Consider the following 25,814-nt stretch of genomic DNA (forward strand, 5'->3'; position numbering starts at 1 on the left):
TCATTCATTTCACAAAATGTTAAAATAAAATAGCACCTGGCAGTGTTAGTCAATTCCCTCATTTTAATGCAGATCTAGAATAGATCTGAGTGAAATCTGCTTCATGTGATGTTCACAATCAAAGTAGGTAAGGGAATAACGTGACTTTCTTCTAATTCAAACATGGCCGGAATATTCTATTCCAGTTGGAAGTACATCATTAAACTTATAGCTCTAGCCTGAGACCCACAAATTCTTATTCCAACTTTGCTTCTTTGTGGTATCCTCCAAAAGTCCTTATATCTATCTGTCTGGGCATTTAGTCTGGGGAAACTGTGGATTCTAGGCATGGCTGGCTTGGTGCTCTGGTATTCCTTGGGATTCTGAAAGAATGATGTTTCTCTCTGATATAATATGTGTGTGTATGTATATATTCACATACATATCTAATATATGCAATGTAATATATATTTTACTGCTTTTATATAAAGTTACCTCTCTAGTTGGTTTAAGTTTTAGGGTTGTTAAAATATAATACTGTACATTCAAATCAGTAAGCTCCTTAAAGGCAAGGGCTGTCTTTTTTCTTTCATGTTCTCCTTTAATAGGTGTTCCAGAGATGAATGAATATACATTGATTTATCTGAAGGAATTCACATACCTCGGTCTCCTTTAGAGCAGATTCAATGCCATTTTTGTGCTGGTGCATTTGTTCAACATGGATTCTCCAATCCTATAGGCATAAAAAGCACATAGGGCCAAGTAAAAAACTACATTTCCTTCTTCCCTCTCCTTTTTTGGTAGTACACTTTATTTTAATTACTTTGGTGGCTGCCCTATTTCAGGTTGGAATCCTATAAGTAGCTTGCAATCAAATTAAAAAGAAATACGTGTAGAGCACTTTAGGATAAAAGGTTCTAAATAAATGTAAATTATTTTATGTGTTCACAGAGTGATGTCTGACAATTTGATTATAAATCATTTCTGCATTGCTGGTCGTTAATATTTATGACTATCCAGCAAAATGAAAAAATCTAATTACTAGAAAAGAAATACTTGTTTAAGTAGTAAAAATTATGTTTGCCAGAAGGAACTGTGGAATCAGGTCTCATATATCAAATATTAGTTTGTCCTTTGGAAACGAAAATGGGGCTCTCTTTTTCAGTAAGACTTAAGAAGTCTATAATGATTTTTAAAAGCTCATATATTTTGAGATATATACTACTACTTGACTGTTAGTGTGCATATTTAAAACCTATCATCTTAATTTCCTACAAAATATCTTCAAAAATTTTTGGTTTATATTACCAAAGATAATAATCTTAAGACTTGAGAAATACCCACTGTAAGGAACAAATATTATGGTAAGCTGAAGTAAGTGATGGAACCAAGATTTCCTCCATTACATTGCTATTTGCACACCCTGATGCTCCACTTCGCTACCTATAGTACTCTGTGAAGAGAAAAAGGTTCTGTGAACAGTCCCATTCTACTTAGCTTTGAAACATGGGATAGTGACTCTAGGGTAAAAACTCTGTAGGCACTTCACACATGCCAATGATAACACTATAGGAAAGCTGCAAAGCACCTCCCAGAGAGCACTCAGTCTCACCTTTATCCTTTCTCAGATGAGCAGAGGCCCGGTGACAGAAAGAGCACACCCAGGCCACGCAGGTAGTGGTACACTTGGATCAGAAGCCAAATATACTAAATCATCACACAATACATTCTGGCAGTTCAGAGTTAATAAAAACAATTGGCTAGTTGACACCAGTGAAGATGCTAGAACAGAGAGCAAATCAGCACTTTCCTTTGTCCTTGAGCATTTCTGTCTCATGAATAAAAGGTATGTCAGAATATGAGAGTTGGAAAGGGCCTCAAAAACTGTCTACTCATCCACTGAGCAGTCATTTAGTACAATGCTTTCATTTTACAATTGAGGAGACTGTTCACCACCTGTCGGTCTCGAGTTTGACGAGACCGATTTGGCAAGGAAACAGGTCCCTCCAACACAGCCAGTGACACTGGAACAGGGAAAGCAGCGACTAACTGGCTGGTCTCCTGCAGCTGGACCAAACATGGTTTAAGCCTCAAAATAGACACCTGTTTAAGCTCAAGCATCTTCATGAAAGAAAGAAAAAAAAACACGTTTCATTTTATAATTAATTTTTTAGAAAGTACTTAACTTGCCTGATTCCAAAAAGAATTTCAGAAGCTCAAGCATTCCTATCAGTCTGTGTCCATATATATGTATAAATGCTCACATACATACACATATATATTTTTACATAGTTTTTTACTTATTATAAATATAATTGACATGTTTAAAATAGTCTGTTTTGCTTTTTCTTCCCAACATTTTCTACCCAGGAAATACAATTATTTTTTCACATTTTGACATTCAAAATACTCTGAGAGATTCAAACACGCCTGACTCATCTGTATAGAACTATGACAACTTACATTGATGTTCAACTCTATGGAGGAGCTGGCATTTCAGTAGGTCCTTAAAGCGTAAGTAGCAGTTCAAAAGGGAGGGTGGAGCCTGACCAGGCAGTGGTTCAGTGGATAGAGCACGGGACTGGGACGTGGAGGACCCAAGTTTGAAGCCCCGTGGCCACCAGCTTGAGCATGGGCTCATCTGGATTAAGCATGGGCTCAACAGCTTGAGCACAGGGTCCCTGGCTTGGGCGTGGGACCACAGACATGACCCCATGGTTGCTAGCTTGAGCCCAAAGGTCGTTGGCTCGAGCAAGGGGTCACTCACTCTGCTGCAGCCTCCCCCCCCCAAAGACACATATGAGAACACAATAAATGAACAATTAAATTAAGGAGACTAAAGAGCCCCAATGAAGAATTGATGCTTCTCATCTCTCCCTTCCTGTCTGTCTGTCCTTATCTGTCCCTCTCTATGTCATACACACACACACACACACACACACACACACACACACACACACACACGGAGGGTGGAAGGGAAGGGGCATTGTAGGCTGAGGGAGTAACAAGTACAAGGAAATAGAGGAAAATATATAGGGTGCAAGTGGCCCAGGCTGGACATAAAACACAAAGTTCTTGGGATAAGTGGTGTGTGTGGTGTGGTGTGGTGTGGTGTGGTGGTAGAATGTGGTGGTGGCATGGTGAAGTGGGGTTGGGTGGGGTGGGATGGGGAGGATAAATCAAGAGCAAACAAAGCTGGGGAGGGAGGTTAAATTAGGTCAAGGGCTTTAAAAAGTACAGATTTTATCATATGGATAATGGACAGCCATCAAAGATTTCTGGCATCAGTTTTAAAGACAAGTCTGTGTTTTGAGAAAGTAATAGCACGAAGGACTGACTAGAGAAGCATGAGACAAAAGACAAGTAGGAGATAAGGTAAAAGGCTACGCAATGGTCCACATGATAGATAGCAGGGTTTACATCAGAGCAGTGCTCGGAAGAATGGATGGGAAGGAACAGGCTCAGGGGACAGTGCAGAGACAGAAGTAGCAGGACTTGAGGTATGACTAACTGAAGTATGGGTGGCCAAAGTGGAGGTGGGGAGGTAGAGAGAAGGTGTTTTTAAGATGTCCAGCTTTAGGAACTAAGAGGAGAGTAATATCACACTGTGACAGAATAGAATCGATTTCAATGAGCCAAGACACACTGAGGAGTTTTGTTTTGGATTTTTTAATTTGGTAAGCCACTGGGACATTTGTGTTTCTTATTGCCTTTTAAAATGGAAAGCTAATAATGATTTATAATTATCTTCCAGGAAAATCTGAAGGTTTGTTTTATTAAAATCTTCAAGATGGACACATTTTCTGATGTACCGTTATTTTGAAAAAGCCTTGAAAGTGTTCTTACCCTTTAACCAATCAATTTCATCTCTAGAAATCATTCCCCCCAAAAAACAATGGGGTATACACACCGAGATTAATGAACAACTTCTTTACAAAGGTAAAATAACAGAAATATCTCTAAATATCTAACAATACAGGACAATTTAAATTAATTTTGTAATATTCACTTCACCAGTAAAATTAATGTAGCATACACTGTTTGGAGATATATACATAGACACACTAAAAAAGCAACAAAACCACTACTGACAATACACAAACTTGAGGACAGTGGTTACCCAAGGGGCGGCAGCACAGAACCAAACAGGTAAGCACAAGGATGCTGCAATTGCCTCCCTCTCAAGTTGCGTAGTGTAGTGGGTTTGTGAGTGCTTGCTTTATTATTGCGCTTCATAGTTATCTATCTATTGCATAGTAAATAAATATTGCATATTAAAATGTAAAATTCGTGTTTTCCAAAAATAGTTAATAATCTTCAAAAATGCATGCTACTAGCATAGAGTAAAGTAGAATAACATTTCCCAAAGAGTATATTCATTAGGTGGCCAATTTGGTAAAAAGTAGTATCTGTGTAAATTTGTCTGACTATACGTATATGTGTATTAAGACAGATATTTGAATATTGGTCTTTTAAATTTATTTTTCCAAATTTTCCACAGGAGAATTTTATCACTTTAATCAAATGGGAAAAAAGTCAGTCAACTTCTGGATGATCAGTTAGGTTCTTGAAAGGAGTTTAATATAGTTATAGTGGAAAACAGAAATGATTGTACTTGTAACATTTAACAACATAACTATAAAAAGGCAAAATACATAGCTTTAAAAAAATTACAACTGGGCCTGACCTGTGGTGGTGCAGTGGATAAAACGTCGACCTGGAATGCTGAGGTTGCTGGTTCAAAGCCCCGGGCTTGCCTGGTCAAGGCACATATGGGAGTTGATGCTTCCTGCTCCTCCCCCTGTTCTCTCTCTATCTCTTCCTCTCTCTCTCTCCCCTCTCTCTCTAATAAAAATGAATAAATAAATAAAATCTAAAAAAGTAAATAAATAAAAAATTAAAAAAAAATTACAACTGAAATGGTTAAAAACTTTATAAAGACTTGTGATAAGAATAAAAAAGTGATCGGTTTTAATGATGTTAGAAATTGATCCCCCCCAAATAGTAATAGTACAAGAAACTGTTCAGCAATGATAATCTTACATTCGTACAGAATCCATGAGGTAACAATACAATTTTTATATACCTTTCCTTACTTGATACTCACAAAGGTTTGGAACACTAAGTAGGTATTAGCATCCTTTTTCTTTTTTTTGCTTTTTAAAATTTATCTTAACTTTTATTAAATTTATTGAGGTTACATTACTTAATTATATGGCTTTCAAGTGTACAATTCTTTAATACATCACCTGTATGTTGCATTGTGTTCACTCCCCAAAGTCAAGTCTCCTTCTATCAACATATATTTAACCCCTTTTAGCCTTTCCTACCTCCCCTAACCCCCCTTTCCCACTGGTAACCACCATACTGTTGTCTGTGTCTATGAGTTTTTGTTTGTTTGTTGCTTTTAGTTTTATATTTCGCATGAGTAAAATCATATGGTTCTTGACCTTTTCTGACTTATTTCACTTAGCGTGATATTCTCAAGTTCCATCCATGTTGTTGCAAACAGCAGTATTTCATCTTTTCTTATGGCTGAGCAGTGTTTTATTGTGTTTATGTACCACATCTCCTTTGTCCAATTATCTACTGAATGACACTTTGGGTCTTTCCATGTCTTGGCCACAATGAATAATGCTGCACTGAACAAAGTGGTACATATATCTTTACAAATAAATGTTTTCAAATTCTTTTGGGTACTCAGAAGGGGGTTGCTGGGTCATATAGTAACTTTATTCTTAATTTTTTGAGTAACCTCCACAGTTTTGCATAGTGGCTGTACCAGTCTACATTCCCATCAGCACTGTATGAGTCTGGTGGACTCTCCAATACTTGTCTTATTGATATAAACCATTCTAACAGGTGTGAGATGGCATCTCATTGTGGTTTTGATTTGCATTTCCCAAATAGCTAGTAAAGTTGAGCACGTTTCCATGTATCTGCTGGCCATTTTTATGTTTTCTTGGGAGAAGTGTCTATTCAGGTCCTCTGCCCATTTTAACTGGATGTTTATTTTTGTTGTTGTTGAGTTATATGAGTTCTTTATATATTTTGGATATTTACCCCTTATCAAAGGTGTTGTTTGCAAATATCTTCTCCCATTCTGTTGATTGCCTTGCTTTGTTGATGGTTTCTTTTGCTGTTCAGAAGGTTTTTAGTTTGATATAGTCCTATTAATTTATTATTGCCTTTACTTCCCTTGTCTTTGAAGTCAAATTCATAAAATTCTAAGCCCAAGGTCCAAGTTTGGTATCTATACTTTTTTCTATGCATTTTATTGTTTCAGGTCTTATTATTCAGGTCTTTGATCCATTACGAGTTCATTTTTGTGCATGGGGACAAACAGCAGTCTCGTTTCATTCTTTTGCATGTGGTTTTCCAATTTTGCCAGCACTATTTATTGAAAAGGCTTTCTTTTCTATACTGTATGTTTTTGGTTCTTTTGTTGAATATCCTCCCATACATAAACAGGTTTGTTTCTAGGCTCTTGGTCTGTGTGTCTATCCTGTCAATACCGTGCTTCTTTTTTTTCCCCCTTCCAAAGTGAGAAGCAGGGGAGAGGCAGACAGACAGACTCCCGCATGCATCTGACAGGGATCCACCCATCATGCCCACCATGGGGTGATGCTTGGCCCCTCTGGGGCATCACTCTGCTGCAATCGGAGCCATTCTAGCACCTGAGGCAGAGGCCAAGGAGCCATCCTCTGCGCCAGGGCCAACTTTGCTCCAATGGAGCCTTGGCTGCGGGAGGGAAAGAGAGAGATACAGAGAAAGGAGAGGGAGAAGGGTGGAGAAACAGATGGGTGTTTCTCATGTGTGCCCTGGCCCAGGAATTGAACCCATGACTTCCACACACTGGGCCAACGCTCTACTGCTGAGCCAACCAGCCAGAGCTCATACTTCTTTTATACCCCTACCCTTTTCTCTAAGAGGATTATAAGATTTGCTGGGTGGTTGTAGGAGGACTAGACTTCCTGGCTTCACTAATGCTGACCTTGGCCATGTAATTCTCTTTGGCCAGTGGAATCATCTATGTCAGGGCTATGCAGAAGCTGTAGGAGGCAACCAACAGCTCTCCTGCCCTTTCTTTCAGCCATGACAACAGGCATGCCTCACATAAGGGTTATCTTTTCAGTCTGGGTCTGGGAATAAGGACCATGGAATGCAGCTCAAGCAGAGCTGCAGCTGAGTCACACATCAGCAGACATGAATTTTAAGTGAAAATAATAAAATGTGTTATTATTATTGTAAACCACTATAATTTGGGGGTTGTTTTGTGATACAGCAAAACTGAAGATATCTACAAATTTTATCGGAGAAAAACAAAGAATCAGCCTGACCTGTGGTAGCACAGTGGATAAAGCATCGACCTGGAATGCTGAGGTCACCCGTTCAAAAACCCAGGCTTGCCGGGTCAAGGCACATAAGAGAAGCAACTACTATAGAAGTTGATGCTTCCTGCATTTGCCTACCCCACCCTACCCTTTCTCTCTCACTCCTTTCCCTAAAATCAACAAATAAAACCTTAAAAAAAAAAAGAATAGGTAGGTTAAATGACCTTCCCAAAGCTTCATGTCTAGAGCATGGAAAGCACTCCCAAACCAGTGCCTTTCCCACAGAGGATATGGTGCTGTTCTTTGTGACAAAGATCTAAGGTAAACAAAGAATTCTCCTTGTTATATGTTAACCAGGGAGACCCCACTGGTCACTGGAGCTTAAGGGTCACCTATTCCAAACTGCTCTTAGTGTACTTATTAAGCATCATTTCTCCTCTCTATTGAAGTTGAGTTTTTCACCTCTCTATGGATTAAGAGGACGAATAACAACCCAGAACATCTTTTCTTCAGATTTTCTATTTTTCAAAATCCTTTCATAAAAATCTCATTATAATTCTCTGTCCCTTGTGAGGTAGAAAGCAAAGGTAATGTAACCATAACCCCCTCCTCACCCTGAATTCTTTAGCACTAAATTATATATCGCCCTTTTTCAGAAACTGGAGAATTGTGATGAATATCTGCAGATGGTGATTCACGGCATACCATAAAATCAAAATGTATGAAATCTAATTGTAGCTGTTAAGGAGACTGGCAAGACTATATGGCTCTCTGGGTTTTACTTTAACAGAATAACATCTAAATGATGTCCTTTGAATATGCAGAGATATTTTGTTTCTTTGTCTAAATCACCAACTAAAGACAAAGCTCCTCTCTGAATCTGCAGGAAAAGAGATTGAAACATGAGCTAGGGATAGCAAACGGAACTTATATTTATGTAAAGTTTTCACTAATTTACAACTTGTAAAATATCAAGTTGTCATTGTTGTTTTTTGTTTGTTTTTTTTTACCAAAGATTGAGTCTCCTTATGTGTGGAGAGGCAGAGTGCCAGAGGATGCTTGGTGGAAAAAGGCACCTTAGTGTGTACTAGGATGTTTCTTCCTGGGCTCAGAAGAAGTTCATGCCAGAACAGAACTGACTATAGCAATTCCTGGGTCTACTGGCTCCTTCTGCTCCAGTTCCCAAGAGCAGGGGCCCCATGGCCCTGATGTGTCTTGAATTGCTTATACCACAAAAATGTTACTTCTCCCATTTACTCTACCTTTCTCTTTTATTCTTAATGCTCCTTTTGCCATTATGTTATGAATAATTATTAATAAAATCTTAATTCAATATTATGTTTTTATAGTCTTATTTAATAAATATACAAATATTTATAAGGACTTTTATGGGCTCCCTTCATTTAAGGTGCTTATTTTCATTTTTCTCAAAGGTCTTTCTTTCAACTCCGAGTTCACTTTCTCTAGGGAGTTTCAAGATCACTCTAGGGAGAAAATCCCGTTCCTCCATTTCACAGATTGGGTAATAAATTGAGGGAGGTTGTGTCATTTTTACACTGTCAATCACAAAATAAATAGGAAACAATGTCTTGTCTGTCACAGATTTTCATTACACAACTGCTGCTTTCATTTCCTTACTTTCTCACCCAATTTCAGTAAGAAGCACAAGAAACCGACTACTCCCAACTCAAGTTTGCACATTAAGTAAATGTTTCTTAGCTTTGTCGTTTTGCAAAAGCATAGGTGCTACAGAGATCTGCGGCTCCTAACCTTCTGTGGACGAACAATCGGGATAGCCAACCTTGGCAGAATAAGCTCTACAACAAGAATACATAAGCTCCAAAGAGGATTTACAGGAGGAAAGAAACCTTACATGGGACATAGTGGGGACACGATGCAGTACGTAGAGGATGTCATACTGAGTGGGACATTTGAAACCATGTCAATACAATAAATTTATGAAATTAAAATATTAAAAAATGTATGAGCTTTAGTACATAGTTATTGTGATAACTATTTTAGCTACCATAAACCTTTTTTTAGTCCCTAGCTTGGATATAGAGTAGTGCCTCAATAGTCCCATCCATTCTGAGATCTTTTTAAGTAAAATAATAACAACTTCAATGTTAATATTCAAGGAATACTTAGCGTGTATAAGGCACTATGCTAAGAAGCACTATCCATACATTAACACCTATAATTCTCTTAAAAATGCTCTTAAGATGAGGAAATTAAGGCATTGCTACTTTTTTTTTCTTTAAGATTTTATTTATTGATTTGAGAGAGAGAGGGAGAAGGGGTAGAGTGGGAAGCATCGACTCATAGTTGCTTCTCGTATGTGCCTTGATGAGCAAGCCTGGGGCCTCAAACCGGCGACCTCAGCATTCCAGCTCGACATTTTATGCACTGTGCCACGGTAAGTCAGGTGACATGTTACTACTTTTAAGTACTCCAGACTGCGCCGGCTCACATAGGCAAATGTGTGGTTGAGCTCAAATCTCCTGTATCATAACATATCATTTCCCTGATGGAATGTGGTAAAGTGTAACTAAAAATTTGATAGGGTTGGAGACTTTAGTTTTATCTGTAACTGATATATCAACTATATAATGAACAAATGAATTTAAAACATTTTTAGGTTAAATATGCAATTAAAACTTTCTCACAAAGAAATATGCAGACTCACATGGCTTCATCATGCATTTTCCCAAATATTTAAGAAATAACAACATAGCCCTGGCCAGTTGGCTCAGTGGTAGAGCATCGGCCTGGTGTGCAAGGGGTCCCGGGTTCGATTCCCAGCCAGGGCACACAGGAGAAGCGCCCATCTGCTTCTCCACCCCTCCCCCTCTCCTTCCTCTCTGTCTCTCTCTTCCCCTCCCGCAGTGAGGCTCCATTGGAGCAAAGATGGCCCGGGCACTGGGGATGGCTCCTTGGCCTCTGCCCCAGGCGCTGGAGTGGCTCTGGTAGCAACAGAGCGACGCCCCGGAGGGGCAGAGCATCGCCCCCTGGTGGGCAGAGCGTCGCCCCTGGTGGGTGTGCCGGGTGGATCCCGGTCGGGCGCATGCGGGAGTCTGTCTGACTGTCTCTCCCTGTTTCCAGCTTCGGAAAAATACAAAAAAAAAAAAAAAAAAAAAAAAAAAAAAGAAATAACAACATATATGAACTCTATCAGAAAATGGAAAGCAGTTGCCACTTGTTTTATGAGGCCCACACAGCATTACACTGAAATCTGACAGATACTTAAAAGAAAAATGGCAGATCAATATCTTTTATAAACATAGATATAAAAATCCTCAACAAAATACCAGCAAATTGAATCAAGTAATATATAAAAAGGATAATATATCATGATTATATTGCATTTATTCCAAAATGCATGGTCAGTTATTCAAAAATCAATCAAAATAATCTACCATAACAAGAGAGAAAGAAAATGGAGATAAATCACATGGTCAACTCAACAGGTTAAGAAAAAATGTCATTTGGAAAACTTAACACCCATTCATAATAACTCTTGGCAAACTAGAAACAAAATAGAAGTTCCTTAATCTAGTAAAGGATATTCATAAAAGTCATAAAGCTAATATCATTATAACGGCAAAATTGAAATACTGAAAGCTTTCCTCCTGCTAATACCACTTATTTCCAACATGGAGCTCTTAACCAGTCTATCAGTAAAATAAAAGGGATAAGGCTTGTAAAGAAGGAAGACTGATATTACTTATTTGCAGATGATAATAACTGGACATAAAAAATGTCAAAGAATCTATAAGCCTATTGTTAGAATAAATGAATTTATCAAGTTTGCTGAAGATATGTGTAAGTAAACTATAATATATACACATATGCACAGAGAATTGTATTTCTACATACAAGCCACAAATAAACAATAAAATCTAAAAGATGCCACATTTAATAGCATCAAATAACAACAAATAGACCAATGGAATAAAAAAAAGAGTTCCCAGATACATACCCATACATACACGCTTGCTTATTATGACAAAGCAGTACAATAGTGAAGAATAACCTTTTCTGTAAACTGGGTTAATTGCATATACATATGAAAACCAAATAAGTCTTAAGTTCTACTACATACCATACACAAAATCAGTGCTAGATGAAATGCAGATCTCAATGTAAAAAATGGAACAATAAAGATTCAAGAAGAAAACAGAGGAGGACATTTTCATAACATTGGGGTAAACAAAGATTCTTAAATAAAACAAATATTAGCTATAATCACCTCCCCCCAAAAGATCATTTTGAGTATACTGAAATTAAGCCACTCTTTATTCTAATACACCAATAAGAATGAAGAGAGAAGCTAAACAGTAGATACTTGCAATAAATATAGCAAAGGACCTACACCCAGAATATATAATGAAATTCTATAAATCAAAAGTAAAAGCAAATAACCTAATAGCAAAACACCAAAGCAGATATCCAAATGCCAAATAAACATATTGTGGGTGGAGCGCAGAGCGCATTCCTAGCAGCTGTGGCTGATGCAATGCTGTGAGAATACTCCAGCTCCCAGAACCCTCCTGGGCGTACCCAGGAAGGAAGCTCATCTGCTATAAGGAAGTGAATCAGCACCAACCACACAGTTCCCTGATCTTTTCAGCCACTGGCTATGAAGGACATGCTGTAACATCCTATTGGCTGAACCTGTGTATATAATCTAGCTTACTTCCTGAATAAAGAGGATCTGCGTCACTGAACCTGGTCCCCAGAGTCGGGTCTTTGCGTTTCTGTAGTCCTCACCCCTGGCAGGACTTGTCCACACATATGGAAAGGGGCTCAATCTCATTGATCATCAGAGAAATGCAAACTAAAATGACGAGACATCACAATATATCTACTGTGATGACTAAAATAAAGAAAGACTAAAACAATACCAAATCCTGATAAAGATGTGGAGCAAATGGAACTTTTATACACTGGCATGCAGGAGAATAAATTTATATAACCACTTTCAGCAACTATTTGGCAGGGTCTGCTAAAGCTGAACATACACATACACTGTGGCCTAGCAATTCAATTCCTAGTAGAAATTTCAGCAGAAATGTGTAGTGTACATGTTTACCGAGAGTCACATCCAAGAATTTTCAAAGCAGCATTGATTACAATAGTCCCAAACTTGAACTCATCTAAGTCCAGATGCAGACCGTTCTGGAAGGGCATGCCCTCTGCTTAGGCAGCTCTCTGCCACTGTAGGAACAGACAGCTGGAGGTTGTCTACTGACTGTACTCTCGATGGGTGGACAGCAAGTCCTTGCTTACAAGGGGAGCTGCACAGTTCATGTGTTTCAACCAGTGATTAAAATTATAACTGTAGCTGCAATGGAAAGAGAGGTAGGGCCATCTGTAAGCTGCATCCAAAAGTGATCACTCTCAAGATTTCAATGTGGGATGCTGTTGTTCCTGTGACATGTTTAATACCCCATCCATGGTCAATGATAAAATTCTTCAGAAATCTAATTGCAGAAAAATATGTTAAGTGAAAGAGGCAGAGAAGACAGTTTGACAGAGTAAGTAGTTTGTGTCTCGGTTCACTGTAGCAAATATTTCTGGGATAGGTCAATAACTTATCCTGCTTTCTGCAAGGACATAAGTAAGGTATATATTTCCATCCTCCATGGGGAACACTTCCTTTTCCTAGTAACAGAATATTATCTGTATTCTCTTTTCGCCACTTGGCATAATTTTGTAATCTCTTCTTGTTCTATTAATTTTCAGCTTCATCACTGCTTGCATTTGTGCATTTGTATGTATGTGTTTGAGAGAGAAAGAGAAAAAGAGTGAGGTTGTTCATTAAATTAAATAACTTTTTCATGAGATTGAATTACTTTCTTAATGAAAAATGCCTATCAGGTTGTGGGATAATTACAGATTGTGGCTTTCCTGAATTTTTAAATGAGACATTTTTCTTTCATTGCCAGCAGCTTAAAGACTTCTGTGGTGTACCCTTGTGGTGGGAAAGCATGGTTTTTCTTTATAAATGTTCAAGGAACTAAACATATGACTTAAGGAGAGTTGAGTGTGTATGTGTGGTGTATGTTTTATGTGTTTATTGCAGGGGGTGTAGGATTCATGATGGCTAGAAATATTTCTTCAGGAAACTTCCTGCTTTCTAGGTATTCCTCTTCTTGTAGAGGAAAATAAGATAGTCTGCATAGAATTATAAGTAAAAGCTATTGTTAACAACCACTGGACACCTGCCTATAACTGAACTGAAACTACATTTCTAATGTGTGTGCAGAGATCATCTTTACGGACTACCATCTGTTTCTTTATTATTTTTACATTTTTTAAAAATTTAAAGTGTATTCATTTTAGGGGGGGGGAGCGTGTGAAGGAAGCATCAACTCCATATGGACCTTCACCAGGAAAGCCCAGGGTTTTGAACCAGTGACTCAGAGTTCCAGGGTGACACTTTATCCACTGTTTCACCACAGGTCAGGCCCTACCGTCTGTTTCTAAAGTGTCTTCACATGTAGACAACTTATTATTCATGCTTATTCCATCCTTACCCTTTTTAAATGACTTATAAAGCTCTCAAGTGAAGGTCTGAACACTCTGGAAGGAGTCACATGCCCAGAGAAGAGATTTGCCAAGGCAGATAGGGAGTACATGGGTCTTTCCTTCTGAGAATGAAGGCACAAGTCAGAATGCAATTATTTCACAGAATTCTGAGTAGCCAAGGTAGACAGTGGAAGGAATGACTGACAAGTCCTCTCAACTTCAAGAATCTACTAATCAAAACTTTGATCTCATACTGATACTCAAAAAACAAACAAAAAACTGAAAGTATAAAAGTCATCTGCATACTTGAAGAACCAAGAAACCTAAATTTTAGCTTGGCATAAGTTAACAAATATAATGGGATAAAGACCATGGGAGTAAAATTTGTCCAAATATTAAGAAATTTGTGCTTGACCAGACGGTGGCGCAGTGGATAGAGCATCAACCTGGAATGCTGAGGATCTAGGTTCGAAACTCTGAGATCACCGGCTTGAGAGTAGGCTCACCAGCTGGAGCACAGGGTTGATCATAAGATGACCCCATGGTCATTGGATTGAGGTCAAAGGTCGCTGGCTTGAGTAAGGGCTCACTGGTTCAGTTGAAGCCCTGTGGTCAAGGCACATACAAGAAAGTAATCAATGAACAACTTAAAAAAGTGCCCTATCTGCCTCTCTTTCTCACTAAATAAAAAAATTAAAAAGAAAATAAATTTGTAATAAGAAATTATAGTAGTGACACTGAGAACTACCTAATATCGTTGGTTAGAAAAATGAGTCAAGCCAATTAAAAAGTACATTTTATAGGGAGATCCAATGACAAATGGCTTTTATTTCAATTCATATTTTATATTAAGTAATTTAAAAAAAAACGTTAAATCATAGTTTGCAATAATGAAGTATTTAGGCAGTCTAGAAATTTTAATTATGATCAATATGTATTAATTCACTGCTCTCAATCACAAATGTCTATTTGAGGTATATCTACTGTGAGGCATTAGTAACTAACCTCTGCAGAGTTTATACTGAATGCAGTCTTTATTGGTTATTTCCTTAAACTCTGCTACCACTGTTGACGTTCTTTAGTTAGAACTGATAATAACCTCTGAAGCACAAGCACCGGTTTTATTTCCACTGTGATAAATGAAACCTCTTCCTGATCCAGCTGAAACATTTCTCATGCTCAGGATAAATAAGAAGGAAGGCATCATCAACCATCTTTAAGTACAGAATCTCCTGAATGTTGAACAAGACTGTGATAGAAGCAGCTAAAACTCTTTTCAATTACTTAAAGATAGCTGGGGTTTTCCTCAACCCCTCTGCAGTATTTATATATATATAATTTTAAGTGTAGTATTTTTCCCACAGCCCTGATATCTGTCCTTGACCCACATGCTACAAAGGAAAAACAAACAAACAATTGACCTGGTGAAACCAAGTTTTTAAAATACTACAAAAATCCAAAACAGCATTTGTTTTGTAGACTCTCCTTTAAAGAAAGCTTGCCTGAATCAAAATGGCAATGAGATACCACCTCACACCTGTTCGATTAGCTGTTATTAGCAAGTCAGGTAATAGCAAATGTTGGAGAGGCTGTGGAGAAAAAGGAACCCTCATACACTGTTGGTGGGAATGTAAAGTAGTACAACCATTATGGAAGAAAGTATGGTGGTTCCTCAAAAAACTGAAAATAGAACTACCTTATGACCCAGCAATCCCTCTACTGGGTATATATCCCCAAAACTCAGAAACATTGATACGTAAAGACACATGCAGCTCCATGTTTATTGCAGCATTGTTCACAGTGGCCAGGACATGGAAACAACCAAAAAGCCCATCAATAGATGACTGGATAAAGAAGATGTGGCACATATACACTATGGAATACTACTCAGCCATAAGAAATGATGACATCGGAACATTTACAGCAAAATGGTGGGATCTTGATAACATGATACGAAGCGAAATAAGTAAATCAGAAAAAAACAGGAACCGTATTATTCCATACGTAGGTGGGACATAATAGTGAAACTAAGAGACATTGATAAGAGTGTGGTGGTTACGGGGGGGAGGGGGGAATGGGAGAGGGAGAGGGGGTGGGGAGGGGCACAAAGAAAACAAGATAGAAGGTGACAGAGGACAATCTGACTTTGGGTGGTGGGTATGCAACATAATTGAACGACAAGATAACCTGGACTTGTTATCTTTGAATATATGTATCCTGATTTATTGATGTCACCCCATTAAAAAAATAAAGTTATTAAAAAAAAAAAAAAAAAAAAAGAAAGCTTGCCTGTACAAGTCCGTCGGTGAGTATGTCCCTCGCTCTGAGACGACGTGGCAGTTGAGTACTCATGCAGGCTGCTCTAAAAATGTATGTGTGTCTAGTTAATTTAGGCAGTTTATTTTGATAGCATTCACCTCTTTTTGATTATAGCAGGTGTTTCAAGGATAAATTTGCTGAAAATTGCATTTTGTTTAAACAACAACAGCAGGTACATTTATGGTCTTACTATATTAAAAAGCGTTTACTGCCTGGCAGCAATAGATACAATTACAGACATTTATGACAGTAATTGGAGCTATTACTCCTGCATGGAGCCTCATGGAGACCAACTTATTGCCACCTGTATTTACATTTGTTACTGGTAATTGTAAAGCTGATTTTTAAAAATTTGGTGCCTTATTTTAAAAAATATTATGTTGCAGTTTTTCAATGAAAGGTCTGTCTACCAAAAAACCTGTAAGAATTAGAAATGTAGTTTCCTCATTATTCATATAACAGAATTTAATTTTAATAACATATACATAAAATATATTCCTGTATCCTAGCTCACAGAATATACCTTTTTCTCATTGATATAAAAATCCTATCAATAAAACCTATTCAATAATCAGAGTACAAATCTTAAGAAATGTTCTTTATTCCCAAACTGTTAACAATTTATAAATCACTACAGGTCAGAAATATTAAGAAAGCTAAATTTCATTAGCACTCTTCTTACACTGCATCCAAACACAGTGATGGCAGAAGGTAAAAGCAGTTAGTCTCTGCTGCTTTGGACTGAGAAACTCCCCTCTTCTGCTTCCAGATACAGATTTGTCTACAAAGCCTACCACTGTACATTTCTGCAGCACTTGGCTTCCGATCTGAAGAGACTTAGATGTAATACAGCAATTTTGTCATCCCTCCAGGTTCATTTAAAAGGAATTCCATCTGCTGATTAATGAAGGCCAAGCTCCTCCCTCCTAGGTTGTAGCTCTCAAGGTGACCAGAGAGCCCAAAGGCTCAAGACTACTGCCACGATTCCTTCCTTAGCACAATGGCTCTTTCCAAAAGGTTTCTTGCTGCGAATGACTCAAAGCACCACCTATAAGGTTTATTTATGTTGAAACAAAATCCAATTGCTTGGAGTTGAAATTTAAAGTTTAAGGTTCTTTCTACAATTGCATCCTGAAAAAGTCAAACACCGAAGAACAGGTAAGGATGTAAAAAAAGCAGTTCACTGAATCAAAGACTTGAAATAGTTAAAACACAGCCTATAGTTCCAAGCCTTAAAAAACCTCTACTTAAATACCTTGTAATGAAGCTTAAGATTTACATAATGACTAAAGACTTTTTGGTGAAATGAAGGAGGTACCTTGCCAACTATCTTTTAAAACAACAAAGCAGGAAACATTCAATTATAATTTTTAAAAAATCTAAGTCATTAATCAAAAATTTAATTACAATATTCACAGGGCATTAAAGCATGATAGAACATTTGTTCATTGCATTAAATACCAAATATTGAATCATTATACAATCTTTTACAACTAAGTACTGTATAATTGAAGAAAAAGACCTATGTAAGGTTTAGCTGAAAACTGATTTCACACTTTCTGCTTTTATTTTTGGGGGAAAAATATTTATTAATGTTTACTTGGTTTATATTATGGTAAAAACCCTTGACTTGAAAAAAAATAATTTTCCTGATAAAGACTAATAAGATTGATTATTTTAGGAAGCCACTTTCCCTCAGTTCAATGAATGAAGTTGAGAGACTAAATAAAGCCATGCGTTGCTTAACAACAGGGATATGTCCTAAGAAATGTGTCATTAGGGGGTTTCATCGCTATATGAACATCACAGAGTGTACCTAAACAAACCTAGATGGTACAGCCTACTATAGGCTATACGGATAGCTTACTGCTCCTAGGCTACAAGCCTGTGTGGCACGTCGCTGTACCGAATACTGAAGGCAACTGTAACATAATGGTGAGTATTTGTGTATTGAAACATATCTAATCATAGAAGAAGTAAAGTAAAAATATGATATAAAAGAAACTATATACCTATCCAGGGCACTTACCATAATGGAGCTTGTAGGACGGGACGTTGCTCTAGGTGACTGAATGAGTAGTGAGTGCATGTGAAGGCCTAGGACATTACCACACACTACAGTAGACTATAAACACTGCACTGAAGATGCACCACATTCACAAAACAGCATGAGGTTGAGTAAAGAACAAGATGTATGAGAGCCTGCTGATGTAACACAACAGACTGTTCTACCACAAACTTCTAAATGCTGTACAATTAGGCTACTCTACATGTATAAAGAATATTTTTCTTTCTTTATAATAAATTAACCTTAGCTTACTATCACTGTTTTACTTTATAAACTTCTTAATGTTTTTAACTTTTTGACTCTTGAAATTACACAGCTTAAAATACAAACACATAGTACAGCTATTACAAAATTGTGGGGGAGAGGGGTGGGGGGAGGATGGAGGAGGGTCAAGGCGGGTCAATGGTGAGGGAGGGAGACTTGCTTCGTGGTGGTGGACACACAATGCAGTGCACAGAGATGTGCTGCCGAACTGGGCACCCGAAACCTGTGCAATTCTGTTAACCAGTGTCACCCCAATAAATTCCATAAAAATAAAAAAATTAAAAAAAAAAGTTATAGAATCTTCAAAAATGTATTTTTTAAATAAAAATCCTGACTTTATAAGCTTTTTAAATTTATTTATTTATTTACTTAAAATTTTTTTTTTAAAGCTAAGACACAAACATACTTAGGCCCACACGGGGTCAGGATCATCAATATCAGTGTCTTTCACTTCCACTCTATTCCCACCGGAAGGTCTTCAGGGGCAATAACACATATGGAGCTGTCATCGCCTAGGACAACAGTGCTTTTTCTAGAACACTTTCTGAAGGACATGACTGAGGCTCTTCTTAAGGACGTGTCATTCTTTTCAGAAATATGTCAATGGTGGTTTGCTTTCTTTTTTTTTCATCATATATTTGCTTGTAAGCAAATAATGCAGCATAACCATTTCTCTCTGTTAATATCAGCTACAATATCACTAGGCATTTTTCAGCTCCATTTTAATCTTTCAGGACCACAATCATATATGTAGTTCATCACTGACCAAAACACTGTTATGCAGCACATGACTATATACAAATGGACAACAGACAACAGTCTGACCATTATACAAAATAGAATTCTGACTCACAATCTGCAGCAACTAGTCCAGAAAGCCAAACTCTGTAGCAATCGGCCCAGACCAGTCAAGACTTAAAGATTGCCAGTTCCCCCAACCACCACCACCACTCCCGATGTAAAACCCACCAAAGCCACCAATCTCCCTTAACCACTTACATAGGAGGCCCTGCTTCTATATGGCCTGCCTCCAAATTTCCGTTATCTTAACCTCTCTGAAGCCTCCCTCTTTCTCCCACTATAAATCCTCTTGCCTGCCTTTGAGTCTGCTAAATCTAAGTGGCAGTGGCTGGCTCCCTTGCTATACAGCAAGCTCTGAATAAATACCCTGACTTGTTCTCATTTAGGTAGTCTCTATTTATTTCCACAAAGTCAAATAAAGACTTCTTTTTCAATAGTTAAAAGAAAACTCAAAGAGAGAATAATTTTCCTCAAGAAACAGCATTAAGTATTTATTGATTCAAAACTAATCAAAAATCCAAAAAGCAAAATATACATAAATATACATCCACATTTTCTATTGCCCCAGAATAATATGTTGTGGAATTCTTTGGCAGCTCGGTCTCAACTATTTTTATTTTAAACTATCATGCTACTACTGACTTAGCAACTACCATATTAATTCACTTAAAAGTTAACAAATACTATTTTAGAGTTAAGAATACTTCAATCAAGTAGGAAAATATTATCCTTCAATAACTGTCATAAAATATCCCAGAGAAGAGCCCCTCACACAGGTGAAAAAGGTAACAGCAGCTACAACCTATAGTCAGATCTGACTATACACTCTTGCAGTGATGAATAATCACACAAGATTTCTAAAAATAATTTTCTTTTAATCTTCATTTCTGCCTCCTGCTTTCCATGTTTTTTTTGCCTTTCAACTGGATTTCTACCTTCAACAACCACTTATTTCTCTAAAATGACTCATTGGGAGACTCTGTTACTTGCCACTGGTCTGTGTTCTCAGATCTTATGGTTCTTATGCTTGCCTATATTCTAAGCCTCAGATCTTGCATGACTCAGTCCTGTCGTTCCTCCACCCAGACGCTGGACCTTCTCTTTTGACCCCAACCCGCTGAACTTGGCCAAGCCATCTCTGCTACCTGGCACGCAGCTGAAGATTGATGGTAACCTGTCAGCACTACAGACAACCATCTAAAAAGTTACAGTTTATAATTTTTAAGAATGTGTAGAAATGCCCATGATGTTATATCATGTTAATAAAAAGGTGTATAATCTCAACTAAATATATGATAGATAAAAGCACACAGAAATAGTGGTCAAAATATTTTAAGTAATTCTCAAGACACCATTCTAAGTCCTTTAGCTATGTTAATTCATTTAATCAATTTGATAACTTTTTAGAGGTATGTTTTATAATGAACTCCATTTTATAGATGAGGGAACTGAGGCACAGAGTGGTTGAGTCCAACAGCTCATAAGAGTCAGAGCCAGGATTTGTAGTCAAGAAAACTGGATTCAGAATTTCTGCTTTTAATTAGTATGCTATCTTGTTGCTAATCGAATAGGTAGTAAGAACCAGGTTCTAGGTTCAAGTATCATATCTGTCACTTACTAGGCAAAGGCAAGTTACTTAACTTTTCTTGTGTTTCATTTTCTTCATCTGTAGTAAAAGGTACCTGCATCTCACAGGGTAGTGGGAGGATTAAATGAATTAATATATATACAATAGATTCAAAAATGACTGCAGAGTAGGTGAATGCTACACTCCCCGGCTTCTGCCCCCAAACCAAATTTACAGCTAAAATACAGAGCAATCAACCTGACTTGCCAACTGAAGGTGAGCTGAATTGAAATATTATAATCAAGAATGTACAGAAGAAGCCACAGAAAGACAGGGAAGGAGGGCAGAGGTATGGAAAGGGCTGCCCCAACATGCACTGGCTGAAAGCTAAAAGGATATCATGGCCACGGAGCTCCCTCTGCCCAGGAGAGTAGGGTGTCAACCCACACAGGCATCCCCAACCCAGAACAACAGAGACGGGAGAGGAGCCCACACAGTGCCTGGTGGTGAAAATCCGAGCGCAGATGCCACTTTCCAGCGCAGATGCCACTTCCCCAGTTACTGGCACTCTCCCTGCCGGGGATCCAGCCCTGCCTCGGACCCAGCGGGGGGAGTGCAGAGCTGATCCCAGCTCGAGGGCCGCTCGGCTGTGCTCAGTCCTTTTTCCGGGGAGTTTTTTGGTAGAGACCCAGACAGCGACTAAATTGTGTGGCCTGGGAAAGAGGGCCAGCTTCCCCCTCCAGCACAGAGCTGTCTACAGAGAAGTTTCTGTCTGGGAACCAGACAGGCCGGAGCTACGGTGTGGGGAGGCACCACGGGGACCTGACTCCCACCTCATGAGTGAGCACAGCCGCTACCCCGGGAAGGGGAAGAGATCCAAGCCGCCTTCTACAGGCTGCGGGCACCATCCCCAACGGGGAACTGAGTGTTGGCAGGGCCTTGGAAAGACAGCACGGCGTGCGGGGAGAGCAGAACGCTGCAAGAGAGCAAGGACTTTAGGACCCGACCTCAAGCACCAAGCACTGGGAGAGCAGAGTGCTGCGCAGAGCCACAGCTGCCCAGGGAAGCTCTGGTCTGGGAGCCGCACAGGCAGGTGTGGGGTGCATGCATATTTCTTGTGGGGAGCCGCACAGGCAGGTGTGGGGTGCATGCATATTTCTCGTGGGGAGCAGCACAGGCAGGTGTGGGGTGCATGCATATTTCTCGTGAGTGGCGGGGGGTGGGGGGGGCAACTCCTGCCTCCCCTGCAAGCTCAGCCCGAGATACCCCAGGAAGGAAGGGGGGAAAGTGCCCGACCCCCTTCTACAGGCTTGCAGGCACCACCTCCTAAGGGAAGCTGTTTGGATCAGCCCTGCCAAGTTTTGGATTCTCCACCCTGTTTGGCTCAGTTCCACAGGGGCAAGAGAGAGAGGCTTACAGCGCAGACATGCAAAGTGTGAGTTCCTTGAAGAGGATTGTCAAGGATGCAGACAACGGGCTTAGCCCCTCCTGTAGGCTAGGCCACCGCCAGCCCAGAGGGAGACTCTCTCAACCTGCCCCCGAGACCAGTGGCTCTTCAGCTGAAAGTACTGCTACAGCGGGAACTGCAGCCCCACCTAACTGAACCTGCCGCTTACCCCTCCTGGGGAAAGAGTCGGAGTCTCTGGCAGTGACTGACGGATTTGCCTCTGCAGTAAGAGCCACTTCCCCTTCACTGAGTGCCTGACCAAGTGAACCCCAAGTAGGGGACCAACTATCCCTGTCCTCCCGACCCTGGATGCCCTGCCCTACTAAGCCTGCAACTTGTAGAAGAGATTGTGGGGCGAGGCTGGTCTGGGCCCACTTAGAGGCTTTCTGCAGATGGCTCTGTGGGAAGACAAGGCTACCCCAAGGGAAGGTGAAGCAGCTGGCAGGTGAAGGCAGACCTCAAGGAGCTTGAGCCCTTCCACAGAGCCGTCCTCAGCTCTAAGTGGGAGAAAGTTGACTCTAGTACACAGATTGGCCACTCCTCCCACACATACCCAGGCACAGTAGATGCTGCCACAAACAGTGAACAGAGTGGTAACTCCACACAAGTTGTCCATGGTTGGTTACAAAAAATGTATGACGTGACCCATTCTTGAACCCTGCCAAAGTGGACCCAGAACCAACACAACTAGTGGTGGGTTTCAGACCACAGCTAGATCCAACTAGCCACGAAAGGGGCACATGTAAAGGAGGAGTCTAGCCGCTACAAGACCCTGCTGGGAATAATTCCACCTCAGGGGGCAACCAGTGTACAGCATCTCATACACAGTGATCAACGTTGACCCTGAGAGCCAGCCAGCCTGAAGAGTTAACTCCACCCATGAAAGGGTCAATAGTATTCAAGACTCATACACAACAGAAGCATAAATATAAGCCTAAAGAAACATTCCTAGAGCAAGGAGCTCAAGTGATCCTGAGGTATGTACCACTGAGCCCAACAAGACACTGTTGGTCAAGTAAGTTTGTAAAATACAATTTTTATGTTTGCTCACTTATAGTTTGCATTGGGGGCTGGGCAGCGCCAGGAATACATGGTCTGTGAAATTGCAAATTACCTTCCTGCTTGGGAAAGGCCATTGTTTTGCTCATTTTTGCTGGAGGAGAGGTTTTCTCACCAGAAAGTTTTGAAAAGAGAGAGAAGGAGAAGAGACAGAAAGAAGCCATGTTTGCCGAATGACAGCAGACAGAATGCAGAGTGCTGAAGAAGAAGCCATGTTGGCAGGAAAGGAGAAGGTGTGCAGATGGGGAACCAGAGGTGAGGGGCTTTGCGAGCTCTGCTGAGACTGGTGGGGACTTTCATTCTAGGAGAAACTGGAGAAAATTTTCCTGGTTGTTGAACTGGAGAGAAGTGTTTTCCCTGTGTGTTTGCTCATTGGCACTTTAATAAAGGAATGGCCCACCATTCTTTGGCTCCAATGTTTCTTTACCATCTGCCCGAATCCAATGAGAATGACGGTGGTGGCCACTGGCCCTACAGACACCTTCATCATAAAGACATAACAAATTTGAAAGTCATAGCAGAGCTTCCTAATACACAGACAAAATGGGAAGACAAAAAAATATGCCTCAAATGAATCAACAAGAGAAATCATCAGAAAAAGAATTAAATGAAATGTAAGCAACAAAACTACCATATGCAGAGTTTAAAAATATGGTTATTAGGGTGCTCAAGAATGAATGATCTCAGTGATAACTTAAACAAAGAAAGAGTAAGCATTAAAAAGGACATAGAAACCATGAAAAAGAACCAGTCAGAAATGATGAATACAATATCTGAAATGAAGAACACACTAAAACCCTGGTTGACAAACTGCAGCTTATGAGCTATGTGCAGCTCCTTGGCCCCTTGAGTGTGGCTCTTCCAGAAAATACCACGTGTGGACACTACCTCGATAAGGAATGTACCTACCTATATAGTTTAAGTTTAAAAAATTTGGCTCTCAAAAGAAATTTCAATCATTGTACTGTTGATATTTGGCTCTGTTGACTAATGAGTTTGCCGACCACTACACTAGAAGAAATCAATAACAGGATAGATGAAGCAGAGGGTCGAATCAGCGACTTAGAGAACAAGGTAACAGTAAGCACCCAAGCAGAGCAGCAAAAAGAAAAGAGAATTAAGAAAGCTGATGAAAGTCTAAGAGAACTCTGGGACAACATAAAGCAAAACAATATCCGCATTAGAGGGGTACGTGAAGGAGAAGAGAGTAAACAAGAGATAGAGAACCTGTTTGAAGAAATAATAGCTGAAAAATCCATAACCTGGTGAAGGAAAACATCACACAAGTTCAGGAAGTACAGATAGTCCCAATCAAGATGAACCCAAAAAGGCCCACACCAAGACACTTCATAATTAAAATGTCAAAGACTAAAGACAAAGAAAGAATCTTAAAAGCTGCAAGAAAAAAGCAATTAACTACCTAAAAACAAGTCCCCATAATGTTGACAACTGTCTTCTCAAAAGAAATACTTCAGGCAGAAGGGACTGACAGGAAATATTCAAAGTGATGAAAAGCAAAGACCTACAACCAAGACGACTCTATTCAAGAAGGTTATCATTTAAAATTGAAGGAGAAATAAAATGCTGCCCAGAACAAAAAAAAAAAAAAAAAAAAAAAGCTTAAGGAGTTCATTACTTCATTACTACTAAACCAGCATTGCAGGAAATGTTGAAGGGCCTGCTATAAGAAGAAAGGAAAACAGAAATCAAGAGATTTCTGATCAGACAGTAGCACAGTAGATAGAGCATTGGTGTGGGATGCAGAGGACCCAGGTTCAAAACTACGAGGACATCACAGCTTGAGTGAGAGATCATCCAGCTTGAGCGCAGGCTCACCAGCTTGAGCGTGGGGTCACTGGCTTGAATGTGGAATCATAGACATGACCTCATGGCCTCTGGCTTGAAGCCCAAGGTTGCTGGCTTGAGCAAGGGGTCACTCACTCTGCTGGAGCCCGCTGGTCAAGGCACATATAAGAAAACAATCAATGTACAATGAAGGTGCCACAATGAAGAACTGATGCTTTTCATCTCTCTCCCTTCCTATCTGTCTGTCCCTGTCTGTCCCTCTCTCTGTCTCTGTCTCTGTCATAAAAAAATAAGAATAAAAAAAAATAATAAACTCCCAGCAAACAGAAGTCCTGGACTGGATGGCTTCACAGGCAAATTTTACCAAACATTCAAAGAAAAACTAATACCTATCCTTCTCAAACTATTCCAAAAAATTCAATAGGGAAGACTTCCAAGTTCATTTTACAGTGCAAACATTATACTAATTCCAAAACTTGATAAAAATACTACAAAGAAAAAAAAGAGGCCAATATCCCTAATGAATATAGATGCTAAAATTTTCAACAAAATATGAGCAAACTGAATCCAGTATTACATGAAAAAGGTCATACATCATGATCAAGTGGAATTTATTCCAGGGGTGCAAGGCTAGTACAA

General features: G+C 39.4%; 1 protein-coding gene across 1 annotated transcript in view; it reads right to left on the minus strand.

Annotated features, from left to right (window-relative positions):
• Positions 1-25,814, minus strand: part of IFT57 (intraflagellar transport 57) — an 84,858-nt gene that overhangs the window by 5,227 nt on the left and 53,817 nt on the right. The window contains exon 7 of the mRNA XM_066347396.1: positions 641-712. Within this exon, the coding sequence (XP_066203493.1) occupies positions 641-712 (72 nt within the window). The remainder of the gene's footprint in view (positions 1-640; positions 713-25,814) is intronic.

This window comes from Saccopteryx leptura, chromosome 8 (genome assembly GCF_036850995.1).
Source record: "Saccopteryx leptura isolate mSacLep1 chromosome 8, mSacLep1_pri_phased_curated, whole genome shotgun sequence".
Classification (NCBI taxonomy): domain Eukaryota; kingdom Metazoa; phylum Chordata; class Mammalia; order Chiroptera; family Emballonuridae; genus Saccopteryx; species Saccopteryx leptura.